Here is a 17118-nt window from a genome sequence, read left to right on the forward strand (position 1 = left end):
AGCAATGGTGCTTACAAAAAAAAAAAAACACGCAATATGCTAGCATCAATTTATTTCCAAATTCACTAAAAAAAATCCCAAGCTTTCTTTTCTGCTTTTTAGGGTTCCGTAGTTATGGCAATGGCAAGATCTGAACCCTCTAATTAGATCCTATTGTATCCAATACATATACATATTGATATAAAAATTGATTAATCTTCGATTAGATTTCCTTGGATGAGTCAAAGAAACGCGAAGAATTAGTCAATATATATATTTTATCGCTGAAATAATTGGACTTTCCATTTTAGACATTGGGACTACGCCTTTTTTTTACTATTCCACTATGTTCATGCGCATCAGCAGTGCCGCTTTTGGGGAAGGACATTCAATAGCGCTGCATTTCACTGGATGAAGCGGTTCATCGCATCGATGTAGGAGAAAGATAAAGCGCAATATTTGCAAACGTTTAAACCATGAGCTCTAAATATTTACTTTTCGACAACACGATTCTTATGCAATACGTTGTTCAATGACAAAATTTTGTATCGAAACCTCTGTAAAGCTAAAAATATTTATTGTTTCAGAATGAGTACCACAGATACGGTGAATATAACCGCTCAGCGGATTTCTGAAATTGTTCACGACGTGCTGAAGCCGCTGCAAGAGCCCATATTCCTGCAGACCCGCAGCGCGCAGGTCATCGCGGGAATATTCGTGTTCACGGCTCTATTCATTACTTGCCAACAGGTGTGTTGATAACAGAATATATTGTATTATAACTCTAAGTATGTGTCATTGTATATGTATGTTTGTTTTACAGATAGTTGCCGTATCTTTTTTTTTACATATAGACGTTTTATAAACAATGAAAGAGTAGACACACATGACGGTTCATAGCTAGGAATTTTAAATTACTAATCCGTAATTTCACTTGTTTCCTTTTATTAGCGTAGACGGCAAAACGAATTCACGATACATATGATGTTAATGCCGATACTTCGAAAATCAAGTCTCTGTTGCTTTGGCATCGATTATTTCACCATATAGATAAGAAATCACTATTACTCAGCGATATATTTAGTCTAGATGATGGTGTTAAACTGTGGTGCTTCACGATCCAAAATCATTAATTGAGACAGGAATTGTGTGCTGCACGCATTACCTATATGTATTAAAATTTATGTTTTTATAAATATCTTAAGACAGGTGAGACGTAAAAATATAGCCTTCGATTCAATTGAATTATTTCAACACCACACAATTGAAAATTTATTTTCGCCATGATAACATGTTTTGTTTTATGTTCGTTCACAAAAAGGTATTTCGATGACATGATGATGAAAACATAGTATTTTTTAATACGGTAAATAATCTCTACAGTTTACATCCCTATTAATATTATAAATGTGAAAGTGAGTTTTTTTTTGTTACACTTTCACGCCTTATCTACTCAACCTTTCATCATGATATTTTACATGCACGGCGTCTCGGGTGTAGAAGAGGACATGAAGAAATTTGCACCCCGAAAAAAAGTAGTAGTATTTAAGTTTTTTTTTTGTACACTTATCGGAGTGAAGTCACGCGTAAAACTAGTAGTACGATAATAATTGAACAAAACATGCTATTTTCGTCCCAAAGTATTAAATTATTAAAAGTTTGACAAGCTGTCTTGTCACAAAATGAACAAAACGTGTATAGTATACAATTTTAGATGGTCTAGTTCAACGTGATGGAATTGTATAACTAAGCGTAGAAAAATGCTTAGGTAGAAAAGAAATTGTTTAGAAACATGATTTGAATAGAATTTAGATAATACAATATTTGAACAAAAATAAAACCCGACTAAAATAAAGTGAGACATCATCAAATACAGACGAAATCAATTAAGTATGCATTTAAGATAACTCAAAAACATTTATCTTGGCAAAATTTAATCGGGATCACATAGGAAACAACAGATTTCCAATAAAAAATAGAATCATCAAAATAAATCCATCTAAAAAAAGATTCTGATATCCACATAAAAACAAGCAATGTAATTGATAACCTCTTTTTTTTAGAGGTTAAAATAACACATTCAGGAAAACTGAATTGTCGCATCGCACAATCGTATAATAAGGAATATCAAGTGATAGAAATTCGACCTTAATCACTGAGTTCTCAAGATTTAGATTCAGTCCATTTATATTTACATAATGCCTTCTGTTTTTTTTTACATTCTTTATAAGCTGAAAAAATTTAACTGTATCCAAATTTCTTTATTAATAAAATACAATAATAAACACTAAAAATCGTAGCTCGACTAACTGGTTGCTCATTTAAGAAAAAGGAATATCGATTGACATGGAAAAAATATATAAAGCATAAACAGTTTTACTATGTGGATGAGTTTCAATCTTACATTAAAGTTGGATTGCAGGTGTAAATTTTATTTTATATCGTGATTAAACAACGCCTTAATTGTACGTTTTGATAAACAATGTACAGCCCAAAGATTGTATTTTCCTTAAAAATAACAACATGTAATTATAATTGGGAAGTAAGTATTTAATTACATTATGTACACCAATTATATATGTACTCATAATACAATCTTTATATGTATACACACAAAATCCACACATAAGAAAATAGTTTAGTAAAAAACAAACAATTCGACTTACAACTTTGAGGAATGACATGTTTTTAAATACAATATAATCTATGAATAATTTTAGTGACAAGGGTGACAAGTATTAATTACGCTTTTCTAAACAAATCGTTTTCGTGATTTACGATTTCATCTGGCTGTTTATTGTAAGGCTGTTAAAATATCAAGTTAATTATTTAGCTTGTAATAAATGGGAATATCGTTATAATATCCCTTTGCTTATTTCGATCTTGGAAAAAAATCATGCGTTTCGTTTTAATGGGTAAAATAGCATTTGTTTGTGTTATAGATTTAATAGGCAAATCAAGTGACGGTTCATCTGATGGCGACAGTAACTAGCAATAGATGCTAGCATTGCCAGCTACATGCTGCCACTTTTCCGAAGCGGTAGCTCTTAACCGGTGTCCCTCTCGATTCCCCAGCTTTATAAAAAAAAATGTTTTAACCGGTGTGACTTCATCTATCAATATGGCGCTGCGACTACGACGCCATTTTATGTTATAGTACGCTCAGCTGCCTAATATAGACTGAGCTCGTCTAATAAAATAAGACCACCAACATTTAACAGTCATAAAACTAATAATTAAAACGAATTATTGCAGATTAATTTCGCAGTTTTTATTGTCATTATAATATTTTCAACATTTTGAATGCTTTACAGTTTTCGTGGTAACGAATGACCGTAATATCTAAAGTATTCGCAACACCGGAAATAATGGAATGACAGTATAAAAAAAACAACGCGAGATGAAATCGTAAAAGTACCTAGTTCTAATTACGTCTACAATTCGTGAAAACTGAAGAAAATAACAATATTATAGTAGGTACTAATTGTGTAAAATGTTGTGGAGTTATTAAATCCTTCAATAAAGAAACGTTGGAATTCCCGCCCAGGCACTTCTCACGCTTAACTGAGATACTGTTGCGCAAACTTATTGATTACTTAAAGGATTTCAATCGCGATTGTGAAGCCGCGAAGCAAATTTTCCACCATTCATATAATTAGAAGAAATAATGAAACGAAGCAATCTGTCAAGTAACGCCTGAGGCTGAGTACAAACACTAAAAGAGAAGAATATTGTACATTATACATTTATTTGGTAATCTGTTATGCGTTATTTAAGACAAATGCTAAGCTAACTGAGCTTCTCGCTGGATTTTCTCAGCAGGTCGCGATTCAAATCCGGTGGTGGATTCTGCCTATCACTGCTCTTGCTAGGGCTAGTGTTAGCAAACTCTCTCAGGTTGAGCCCGTTAGCTCACCTATCCATCCGAGCGTAGCTGGAATAGTCTTTTAGGCTACCAGAGAATAGCAAGGAAATTTCTTTTAAAGGCGAATTACCGTCAAGGCAGTAAGCAGTTGTTCAGATTTGTCCTGGACAAGCGAAAGCTAAACAAACATTTTAGTTGTTTTGTTATTGCGAAGTTCTGTGAATGAATCCACGATTGACATGGTGCGAAGTGGTATCGCAGCCCATCAACTTCGGAACTTGAATGCCTGTCCGCCATTTTGAGACACTAGGTTCAAGTCTTTATATAACGGCTGTTCGACCCTTCTAACTGCAACGCAGAAATGCTTCGCATCAGAAATCGCCTAGAAATGCCAATTAATACCTCAGAAACCTTCGTTTTTTATGATACAAGATATAAAGCTCTAGTTCCACCAATGGAATGAATTGAGGAAGGAACAGAAATAAATAAACAATCACCCGAAAAGTTCCGAATGCCAAACGTTTTCCGTTGTGTTTCATTCGATGCGGAATACCCAAAACATGTCATTAAACTCGTTAGCGCATCACGCGGTGTGTCAGGTACAATAATAATGTATACCCATCGACGGGCAAAGACCCCTTATATGTGCCTGTACAGCGTAATACCGTGTGAATATAGACACATGCTCCTGGTGTCTGATTTAACAAGATTCGTATTAGATTTATCTATCACATATGACTGACTGCTCATAGTCACTTCCACCTTGAAGTATGAGGTTGAGGTTTTTGGGCTATGGAATGACGATCAACCTATAAAATTAAAATAAGATACGAATTTGAAGTCGTCGTATCGAGTAATAAAACTTAAATTGAAGCGTAAATTTTTGAGTGTTGGTTTTGTTTTTCTTAGGTGGTTTGACGATCTCACAGCCCACCTGGTGTTAAGGGGTTACTGGAGCCCATAGACAGCTACAACGTAAATACCGCCACCCATGAGATACGAGTTCTAAGGTCTCAGTATAGTTAAAACGACTGCCACATCCTTCAAACAGAAACTCATTACTGCTTCAGGGCAGGAATAGGCGGGGTGGTGGTACCTACCCGTGCGGACTCACAAGAGGTCCTACCAACAGTAATTACGCAAATTATAATTTTGCGGGTTTGATTTTTATTACACGATGTTATTCCTTCACCGTGGATGTCAATCGTGAAGGTTTCCCAAGTACGTATTTCATTAGAAAAATTGGTAGCCGCCTGCGGGATTCGAACACCGGTGCATCGCTACATACGAATGCACCGGACGTTTTATTCTTTAGGCCACAACGACTTCAAAGCAAACTTTGTAAGACAGCGTAGTTTTTTTTTTTACTTATGCTGATAGCCTTGAGAGGCTATTTCAGCTTCACCCTAACGTGTGTAGGAGAGCTCACGGGGCTCAAACCGGAGTGTTGCTAACACTGACCCTAGCAAGCGCAGTGCTTCGCAGAATCTACCACCGAGCGTAGATAGATATCACACCATCCTGCATGTTTCTGCTGCGAAGGCTTAGAATTGAGACCTTGTAACTAATGTCCCATATTGAGGATCACTTAACACCATCAAGTGGGCCGTTAGTTCGTTAACCGTACATCAGCAAATGAAAAAAGCCACAGCGAACATTACCACTAGTTCAAATAACAAGCAAACAAGTTTCAAGTGAAACTTTTCTTAATCAACGTCTCGGAATAAAACACAGCGTACAATTCTGACTCGTTCTTTAAGTACATAATATCTCACTAGTGCTGTACCCGACATGTAGTTATCCGTGTTGTACTTTCATTTGTCTATGTTGGGTAAATAGGCCTTGGGATTGTAAATCAAAATGAAAAGTATTTGTAGGGTTTTGTATTTTGTGTTTTTGTATTTTATTTGATTGATTTTTATTAATTTGTGACATTTATGTTTACACTAGCTTTTGCCCGCGACTTCGTCCGCGTGGAATAGTTACTTTGCCATAACGCTACATTTTACCCGCCTCTTCATTTACGTAGAAAGTGAAAATATTTTCGAATAATAGAATGTTAGATCTTTTAAAGGGGAACAATTCTCTCATACATTACTTTAGCGAAACTTTTACCGTTTCCGCAGCGCACGCAGTGAAAACTCTCAAAAGGGATTAAAGCCCCGATTTTGAAACTTTTTTTATTGGTGCTGCGCTTGCATTGGTCTTATTGATATTATATAGCCTATACATATCTATATAGCCTTCCGAAAAAATGTAATAGCCGATAAATGTGCTATCTAACACTGAAATAATTTTTAAAATCGGATCAGTAGTTCCTGAGATTAGCGCGCTCAAACAAACAAACTCTTCAGCTTTATAATATTAGTATAGATATAAATAAAATTGGAGTGTCTGTTTGAAATATTGAAATAACCGCTTTTTACTACATGCATATGAATATATACGATACATACACCAAAATATCATTTTTTACAATTTTTGTCTGTCTGTCTGTCTGTCTGTTTGTTCCGGCTAATCTCTGGAACGGCTGGACCGATTTGGACGAGACTTTCACTGATAGGTAGCTGATGATATAAGGAGTAACCTAGGCCACTTTTTTTAGACTAGCCGCGCCTAGCCTTTTTTAGACTAGCCTTTAGACTAGACTAGCCTAGGTACTCAGCTAGTATTATACTAGCTAGTAGTAATACTAAAGCTAGTATTATACTACTAGCTGAGTCCCGCATCGTACGTTTAAATCAGTTTGGTGTATTCCTTCTTTTGCTTATGTTTTTTCTTGCTTGCTGATTGTTTTTTTATTTTTTTGTTAGTCTGTTTTTGTTTCTCTAGTGTAACTTGTTTATATTGGTGAGGACCTTTTTATCTATATATTAATACGTGAAGCAAAAACTTTGTATCCCTTTTTGCTAAAATTGCGCGGACGGAGGAGTATGAAATTTCCCACACTTATAGAGAATATAGAGAAGGAGTGCACGATGCTACTATTTTTTTTAAATAATGCATTAAAGATACATTAAATCAATAAAGAAAACATTACACACACCATATACCATGTATTTGACGCACACACGCCTGCATACTATTTATTGTCAAACTTTTGTTCTTGACGTCTGTGATCAAATTGAGAATAGATTAAATATTGTTTGTCTTTGTTAATATTTTTTATAGTGTAGTCTTGGCGAAATTTGTGATTATAGACGTATAAAATACAATCATGATAGTGTACAAACTTACAATTCCAATTAATTATAGTCGAATTTCGACTACTGCGGGACCTCTAGTTTCTATTATTCGTTATATTATTATACTATATTGAGTTGGCTGTTGGTTCTCCTTGTAATTAAATAAATAAAATAAAGAAATTTCTACAGATAAGAATAAATATTTTTATAGTATAATAGTCTTAAATTAACAAGATTGTGCCTGGCTTATGAAACGGCCTCATCAGTTTAAAAAATCAAGTTCATTGCGATAAGAAATAGTGACGTATATTTTTTATCTTCCTGGACCACATTAATCAACAGGAAATTTTAAAACTCAAATACCTATTATAGAAACTGGTCGGTTCATGATGTTACATGCGTAATTAATATTTTAAGAAAGTCAAATATCCACCCTCTACATTAAGATATAATATGTAACATGAAATAACAAGTATTTAAATGGTGTATAATAAAAATGTGCAATATGTAGTTATTTTGATTCCAGTATGTAAATTAAAAATTAATTCCGTGTGTATGGCCTTGTCGATTGACGACGCTACGTTATATGATTTTACCGGTTTTAGCATGTAACTAGGCTGAATGAGGATGATGTTATAAGCAGTCTAGAAATTTCGATATTATAATCATATATATATAAATATATTTTAGTCGCAACGGTCATTTCCAGAACGAATCTTAAAAAATTATGCATTAGTATTATCTTAGATGACTAGATGGTGCGATGACCTCCGCACGGTGACCGGCAAGAAGTGGATGAGGAGAGCCGCAGACCGGGCTCAGTAGTGTAGATTGGGAGAGGCCTATGTCCAGCAGTGGACGACTGTGGGCTGTAGATGATGATGATTATATTGGACAAGTGGGAATAAAATAAAAGCACATGAACATTGTTTTTACGGATTTTAATTATCTAGTAGTACCTACGCCTTAAACTGTGATCTTGCAAATTGACAAAATGTAATGTCGCTTTATTAAATATCCGACGTTATAAACATTTCTTTTGTAGCATAATCGTGCCTTTTTCTTATCACGGACACTTGTGTTCGTTCTGTATTTACAAACTGATAAACGATATGCCGGTTTTAAAGACTAAAACAATGGCGATTTAACTGTTTATTACAATTGTTGGATGATATGTTTTTTTTTAGTTTGACTAATTAACATTTTTTGATGTCGTTTATTAAACTAAAGCTATTAAAAACTAGCTGACCCGGCAGACTTCGTAGTGCCTCAATCGATAAATAAAAGACCTAAACTTTATTTAATTCCGAGTATTTTCATATTTATCTACCTTTCAAACCTTCTCTGAACTTCCACAAATAATTCAAGACCAAAATTAGCCAAATCGGTCCAGCCGTTCTCGAGCTTTAGCGAGACTAACGAACAGCAATTCATTTTACTGGTGGTAGGACCTCTTGTGAGTCCGCACGGGTAGGTACCACCGCCTCGCCTAAGTATTTCTTTCTGCTGTGAAGCAGTAATGCGTTTCGGCTTGAAGGGTGGAGCAGCCGTTGTAACTATACCGAGACCTTAGAACTCATATCTCAAGGTGTGTGGCGCATTTACGTTGTAGATGTCTATGGGTTCCAGTAACCACTTAACACCAGGTGGGCTGTGAGCACGTCCACAAACTTGGCAATATTTTTTTTTTTTTTTTTTTTATATATGTATAGATTAAAAATTTAGTAATACGTCTTCTTCTATATCGTTCCGTCACTGCTGAGGATCGCGACCACATGTGACGTTCTTCCACTGTGTTCGATCATGGGTGGCATGCAGAGGCGGATTATCCGTAAGGCAAACTAGGCACGTGCCTAGGAGCGTGTAGTTACAATGGGCGCGCGAGCTCAGAATTTTTTAATAAATAAAGAAAATAACATATCGGCGATTAAGAACTAAATGCCTGAACTAAATGTCCTGGTCTACTAAATTAATTGCAAATACGACTAGTTAAAATTTATAGTATTATGATGGCATTTATGGCCGGTACATGAGCGCTGATAAAGTAATTGCCTAAGGCGCTCTGGACCTTTAATCCGCCACTGGTGGCATGGACCCCATGGTACAGACTACCACCAAGTGCCTCTCATACTAGATCTGACCATCTGGCTGGCCCTCTATGCGATCGGCAATTATGAGCTTCTCTAATTCACGTCTGGGATACCGCATGATGTGTCCGAAGAAGCTCATAACACGTTTTCGGCAGATGGAAGAGATTCTTTTTCGGATGTTATTATGTAATATGTGGTCGTAAATTAATTATGGATTTCTAATTTTGTATTATTTATTGATATACGCAAACAAATATACCGAAAGAAGTTCTATGAAACTGCTCATCATTTACAATTGTATTAGAATCAATTCTACACCATACCCTTCACACTAATTACGGCTAATTCACCGCTGAAATAAGCATGACGGTTGTACCGATCAGTACAGACAAAAAAATACAAATAATTATTTCAGTCGAACGCAAAACTATCTGATCTCCCGTGCGTTCAATAAAGTGTCCGTCCTTTGCTGAAATTGAACTTTGACTATGACTATTGACGTACTAAATGCTACATCTAAGAGCAATGCCGAAATTAATATCTCCTGAAAGTTTTGTACAGACAGGGAATATGTAAAAATGTTTTAAATATTTTCATCTAAGGCTAAGGCTAATATTATAAAAATGCAAGAAAAATACATATTATAGAATATAGTAATAACAATACAAGACAAAATGTAATAAATAAAATGAATGTAAGTCTTGAAGAGTCGATGATTATGATTGATTGTTGATCACTGGGCGAACACTAGTTAAATTTATATTAGGTACATATGTATTTATAATTCAAATTTAGACTCCAAAGACATCTTGTAATTTTATCATCCTTATATCTTTGGTTTAAATATGATGCGATGTACAAAATTACAGGTAAAAAGAGAAACGAAACTAATGCTACTAATTATTACTATCAATTAATCTCGAGATATTGTGGCGTGTTTATAAATTGCCATATCATGAGCGCTGCATGAATATTTGAGCGACTCAACTGGTTCAGATTTTTATTTTCTCTCGAGTTGAAGTATCTCCTTAAATATATACGTGGTCCACTATGGAGATGTCAAGTGTTGTTGGGTTGTATCATTCCCTTTTACCGTAAAAGGCGTGGCTGACGCGATTAAAATATATAAAAACTCGAGTTTTACTTGCAAAAAAATAACTTTCACAGGTGTGTTTTGTTTGTGAATAAACCACCACTAGTAAAACTACAAAACTACTCACTGTAGTTATGTAAGTTGATTTTAGGATTCCGTAGTCAATTAAAAAAAAAGAAACGAACCTTAATGTTCGATTCCCTTGTTATTTCTCAGCCATTTTACCGGAACTATTGAATCTTTAGTGAGGAAATTCTGAGAGAAAGTTTTCTATAAACCGTTATTCAATAGTGTCGAAATTAAGTACTTATCTTTGCGTTTTCCGACATGCATCTGCCCAGTATTTTAATAATGTTTAAAAAATATTTTTGTAAACCGATTAAGTATATTAGTTTGGTCTGTACTTATCTATCTATATAAGGACATTTTTCAACGTAATTTTTGCTATTATAATTTCAAGAAGCCAGATTAACTTGAAAAATTGAATAGATATCGAAGACTTATAAGGATTTTTTTACTATTTAGATAGGCTTGCTGTATTAAAACGTTTTTAAACATTTACTATTTCAATCTTTGTCTGGGGCTGGATTTTTTCCCGACATTCTTAGGACTAGGTAAATAAAATAATTCTTAGTTAATTACCTCAGATATTGATTTAAATTTATTTATTTATTTATTAGGCACACAATACACATTACAAGCTAAAAGATACACAAAAAATAACAACAAGTAAAAAAAAAATTGGCTTGCAACATAAGCCATGTGCGCACGACTAAACCAGAGCAATCAATTTATTAACAATCTTAAACTGATTAAAAGAATCAGCAACGGTTATATCCTATTTTATGGTTATCCTAGACTATGCCCCCTCTCGAGCCTTTCAGAATTATTAAAAAAAAAGGAGGCAAAGGCTGAGTTGCGTAACCACCGGGAAATAATTTCACTAAACGCTCCGAGATTGTGTACGTTCGTGACCTATATACCCGTACTCTGCAACACAGTTCAGAAACTATTTTTAAACTTAATACTTGGTATTAAATATGCAGTTTCCTGCGAGCCACTGTTCACAATGTTTGTATGGAGAAGATCGCGGCAGAATTGGATCTATGTAACTTTTTTATCGTTTAGTAAAACCTTTTTTTTATTCTTACGTATTATTTTTCTGTTAATTTTATACATAGACTTCTTGTAGTGTTTTTTAAGATAAACAAAACACGTAGCGCGATGCTCAGAATATATTTGTGTCCTTATTTTTTTTAACGGTTGGCAATACGGGTATCAGTCCGGGTCGATTTGTGTCGTACGTAATGTATTTGTACAAAATTGATTCCTTTTGATAAAAATGTTCGTAAATATACAATAATAAAAACACAAATAGACCATGTGTTCAAAGATTTTTTTTTCTCGACTAAGGGCAATATGGCAAAAATTTAAAAATACAATATTCGACACTTAGTCGTCCATGTTACAAAACTATTCTGTTATAGTACATTATTATTATGGTGAATGAAAGTAATTAAAAAGCTTAATTTAATAGACAACCGTACCCACCTACAAACTTCTAGGTCAGTCAGCCTATTCACCTTGGATGCTTACATTTATCGCTACCTCCTAACTACCTCCTAACGCCCGGTGGCTTTTAGCTCATCAATCATTGTTTCACAAAAAAGCTAAAATCTTTGAAAAGCATATTTCAAGGCTTCAATTCAAATTAATCAAAAGAGGTTTTTGAATAATACACATTTTTTTATCACAAAAAAGAAAACCGACTTCAATCAAATTAAATGAGAATATCATCAATGTAGACTAAGTCTAAATAAATTAAACGGTTTTCTGGAAGAGATCGCTTTTAGCGATAAGACCGCCTATTGTACAAATGTATCTGTTTTTTTGATTGTTTTTTTGAGTAAATTGTGTTTTGGTGTGCAATAAAGTGTATTCTCTCTCTCTCTCTCATTTAAATATGCTTTATTAAGTAAAAATCTAATTCTGAAAACTGCTGGTCAGTTCTTTTTTTTTTCCTGCCGAAGCTGATACCCTTGAGAGGCTATTTCAGCGTAACCTTAACTAGCAAGTGAGCTCACGGGGTTCAAACCGAAGTGATGCTAACACTAACCCTAGCAAGAGCAGTGCTTCGCGGAATCTAACACCGGATCGGAAACGCGACCCACTGAGAAGTTCCGGCGAGAAACTCAGTGGACTGTGGTCAGTTCTTGATGAAATTTAAATAGATGAGAAGCATCAGCTTTCAAATAAAAATAATAATCATTGTGAATGACAAGTCTTGGCCTAAAGAAAAAGGCGGCTCGAGTAATTCAACAGTGCCGGTGCTCAAGTCAGACAGATGTGGTATGTTCACGAATGACCACCACGACGAAGATCGTGAATAAAAATCCAAACAGCAATAAGTATAATTTGCATAATTACTTGTAGGCTACTGGTAGGGTGGGTGTCTTGTGAGCCCACACGGGAAGGTGCCACCACCCCGGCTGTTTCTACCGTGAAGTAGTAATACGTTTCGATTTAAAGGCTGAAGAGGTTGTACTATAAAATTGAGACGTAGAACTCATGTCTTCAAGGCAGGTGGCGGTATTTACGTTGTTGATTTGTATAGGCTCCGAGAACCCCGTAACGGCAGATAGGCCGTGAGGTCTTCCACCCATTTAAGCAAAAAACGTGATCAAAATCGGCTTAGCTAAAAAGGTCTGAGGTAACACGCACATAAAAATATAGTCGAATTGAGAATTTCTTCGTTTTTTGACGTAGCTTAAAACCATTTTTATCCATACCAGTATTTATATAGGATGTTTAATTCGAAGAAAAAAAATCAAAAATGCAAATAATTTCATTTGTACAACATACAATCTTTAATAGCACGTCGACGTTATGCAGATAGTTTTTATATTCAATGCTCCCATTAAACTTCACTGAACTAGCACGCAGCTTAAGTTTACCGCAAACATTATAATGTGAAGAAGAAATTGGTTACCATGCATAGGTTTGTATTAACGCGAGCCACCGTTAAGTCACGGTCAATTAAACTCGAGTCTCGAACCTAATAGCTTGATTTAGTTGCAAATGAAGAGAATGCCCCAAATTCGCTTTCGTCATGGCAACATAATCGGATATCTCCGTAACGGGGCCTGGCTTTTTTAATTTCCCTATCACCTAAATTTCACGTCGCCTTAATTATATTTTGTGTATGTTTTCAGAAGAAATGTAAGTAATTAGAATATGTATATACACTTTAAAAAAAATTAAATGTCGATCTCAAAATAAAAAGTAAAAGTGACTCAACGTCAAGGCATACTTATCAGATAAAGTCGGACGGCAGAAATATGTGGATTTTAGCTACACAAATTTCTCGAACGTTGCTTGTGTGGAACACAAATATCATAAGATGAATCCGAATAAACGTCACACATACATTTAATTATTATATAATAATTTTTGCGACGACGTCGAAAACCAGTTCAGTCTTTTGTCCGGTTTTAATTTTGTTTAGTAACTAATAGTGGCTATTCGAAATTCTATTGAAATATACTTCACTTATGTTCTTGGATTTCTACTTCTATTTGAGTTTCAGAAATAGTAAGACAAGAGAGATTAATTAATTAAATGCTTGAAAGAATAGTTAAAATTATGATTCCTACTTGTTTTTTTTATGATCTTGATTCTGTTTAATTTGATACAATAGATGAAAGGTGGAGAATATGGTTAAGAATTAAATAGGCTCAGAGAACGCAGATCTTCTAGAAAGTTAGATTAAATGATTTGGAGGGAGATCGTGCAAGCCTTATATTACGTTAAAGATTTCTATAAGTAGTCTTTTATTGCCTTAGACATTTAGATGATTTCACAACCCGGCTGGAGAAAGCGGCAACAGCCCATAGACATAACAAAGTGGATATTGCCGCTAACCTCGAGACATGAGGCAGAACTGACAATATTATTGATAATAGTAGATAATTATAAGGGTCTTACTTTCTTCTTTCTTTTTCTCCACCTTATCTCACTAGTTGGGATCGGCACAACTAATTTTTCTCCTCCATTATCTTCTATCAGCCGTCATCTCAACACTTACTCCTCTCTCTCTCTCTCATGTCGTCATGCACACACTCCATCCATGTCTTATTCGGTCGACCTCTTCCCCCTCTACCTTGCACTACCATTTCCATACATCTTCTATTCACATGCATTATAAGGGTCTTATCATCAGACTGGAATGCACCGCTTATTAGATTAAAGATCGGCCAGAGACAGTGTAACATTTTCTAACCGGATGAAGATACCCCGTTAGGCGCTTGAGAATAAACAGATGCCTACAGCATTAATTGTAAATAATAATTAATTGTATTAATTGAATTAATTGTAAATAATATTTCGTGTTTGAATTACAGATATACCAGCATTTGCGTTGGTACACAAACCCATCAGAGCAACGTTGGATCGTGCGAATCCTATTTATCGTCCCAATATACGGCTGTTACAGCTGGATATCTTTGCTCTTCTTCAATGGAGACTCTTACTACGTTTACTTCTTCACCGTCAGGGATTGTTATGAAGGTAAGCGTGGGCCATCAAATTGTTTTGTTAAACCGAACGAAGCTTGTTTGTACGATAATGATATATGATAATGATATGGTTTTAGGAATAAATTCTAGAGCTGTTTTTCCAACGCGAGGTTCACGAAAAAATAAGTAAAGGCACACACATCCATAACTGTGAAACTTGTTCTGAGCAATCTTTCTTCTGAAACGCCAATGTTATTGTTGGTTTTGACCAAAGGGTTTGTCCCTCCTATCGTGATTGCCGCAAAAAATTCCATACCCGATCCAGATGATCGTACGACAAACAGTCACCGTGGCCCAAAACACGTCATTTAGGAACCTCCCGATCACTCTCTTACTTTGAGAAATAAGGTTGAAGTCTCAACTATATTGCATAACGGCTGTTGTACGCTTCAATCGAAAAGCATGACTGCTTCGCGGCCGACATAGGCAGGACATCTCTACAGCACTTAGCCTGCGATAGAATGAGGTACAATACTTCTATTGTTTTCATTTGTGTGGGTATATGTTTTTTTTTGTATGTGTGAACTGCGCAGGTGTTTCTTTCAATATTTATAAAGCTGGAAGCGCATCGTTATTCACACATACATCGAGTAAATAAATGTTTAGATTTACATATAAAAAATACTGAAAACTCCTGTTGATGGATGATTGTTATATTTATTTATTACTACCCAGTACGTTCATACCCCATTGAATTGAATCCAGTCATGCTATATTACCGCTAATTCATTGTATTTTGAATTTACAAAAATCGCCTCAGAGCTTACGTCATTTTTGTTTAAAGTGAGTCAGTGTACAATAACAAATTGATTCTGATTCAACACGTGTCAATAAATGAGCAAATTTCACAAAATCAACTCATTTTTATTTTTACGGTTTTAGTCCTGTTTTGACCGTGGGGTTTTGAGAAGTACTTACACTCTTGTGAGTCCACACGGGTAGGTACAACCACCCTGCCTATTTCTGCCGTGAAGCAGTAATGCGTTTCGGTTTGAAGAGTGGGGCAGCCGTTGTAACTATACTTGAGACCTTAGAACTTATATCTCAAGGTGGGCGGCGTATTTACGTCGTAGATGTCTATGGGCTCCAGTAACCACTTAACACCAGGTGGGCTGTGAGCTCGTCCACCCATCTAAGCAATAAAAAACAGTAAATAGGGATTTTTTTTATTTACTGCGGTTATATTGTATCTTTGACCTTTGTAAATGATACTACTGGTGGTTAATAGTCTAAAATTATCCGAAAAAGGGTCAAAACTAACTAATAACATTCAAATTAAAAGGGAAATCATACTTCGAATAGTGCACGAATTTATCTATGTATTTAATCGAAATCATTTCATATCAGTCGCACGCATTACGTAGAAGATACGTGTTCTTATTGGTTTATGAGTCAACGATATGTGAGACGTGGTAGCTAGTGGCCAAGGCCGGTAACCTTCAGAATTTCGCAACAAGTGACCTGTTCTCGGACGATACTTGTTCAGAGGATTTCGTTATTCGATAGACTATATTGAAGAAACAGGTTATGGATTAGATGCAGTTTCTTTTAAATACTAATCAATCTTGGCCTCCACTGAGTCTCGACAATGCAAGGTACACTATCAACACTCGCTGGTCGTAGCGACTCATTTCTTTCTATGTCACAAGAGCTATATTTGGTAACTAATAGCGCGAAATATTACACATTTAGTTTGTAAAGCTGGAAACAGTGATAATAGGGATAATAGGGATAATAGCGAGCATCAGGAGGCAATTTAAAAAGTTTAAAAATAACGGCTATTTTGATACATTTAGTAGGTATGGTATGGTACGTATAATATATTCGGTTACACACTAGTTTAGTTTAGTAGCTAAACATTTTAGTAACTAAACTAAACTTTCACATTAAATTTGAACCGAACTTTTAAATTGAACGTGGGACTATGCTTTCGGACATATGTAGTAGTACTATACAGAATGTCAATCGCTTTCTTATCTAATTTCCAGATCGACTAGAGACTTGAGTTTTTGAACACGTCTCCCAGAATCGTAGACCAAAGACAAAATATAAGCTTTATTTATAAATATGTAATTGATATCACTACATAGTGCAAAACAAAGTCGCTTTCTCTTTCCCTATATCTGTCTGTCCCTATGTATGCTTAAATCTTTAAAATTACGCAACGGATTTTGATGCGGTTTTTTTTAATAGATAGAGTGATTGAAGGTTTATATGTATAATAACATCCATTAAATAGTGGAGAAATCAATTATAAATTACAGTTTCCGAAGCGAAGCGAAGGCGGGTCGCTAGTATATAATAAAATGTTGCTTAGAAAAATAATAACAAG

General features: G+C 35.1%; 1 protein-coding gene across 3 annotated transcripts in view; it reads left to right on the plus strand.

Annotated features, from left to right (window-relative positions):
• The window catches only part of LOC101735892 (transmembrane protein 184B), a 37514-nt gene that overhangs the window by 3454 nt on the left and 16942 nt on the right, over window positions 1–17118 (plus strand). For all 3 annotated transcript variants that reach the window (XR_005245174.1, XM_004931493.5, XM_004931492.5), the window contains exons 2-3: window positions 567–729; window positions 14613–14778. Coding sequence is in view for 2 of the 3 variants with exons in the window: in XM_004931493.5 (XP_004931550.1) it covers window positions 568–729; window positions 14613–14778 (328 nt within the window). In the remaining variant the exon portion in view is untranslated. The remainder of the gene's footprint in view (window positions 1–566; window positions 730–14612; window positions 14779–17118) is intronic.

The sequence above is a fragment of the Bombyx mori genome, chromosome 11 (assembly GCF_030269925.1).
Source record: "Bombyx mori chromosome 11, ASM3026992v2".
NCBI classification, from domain to species: domain Eukaryota; kingdom Metazoa; phylum Arthropoda; class Insecta; order Lepidoptera; family Bombycidae; genus Bombyx; species Bombyx mori.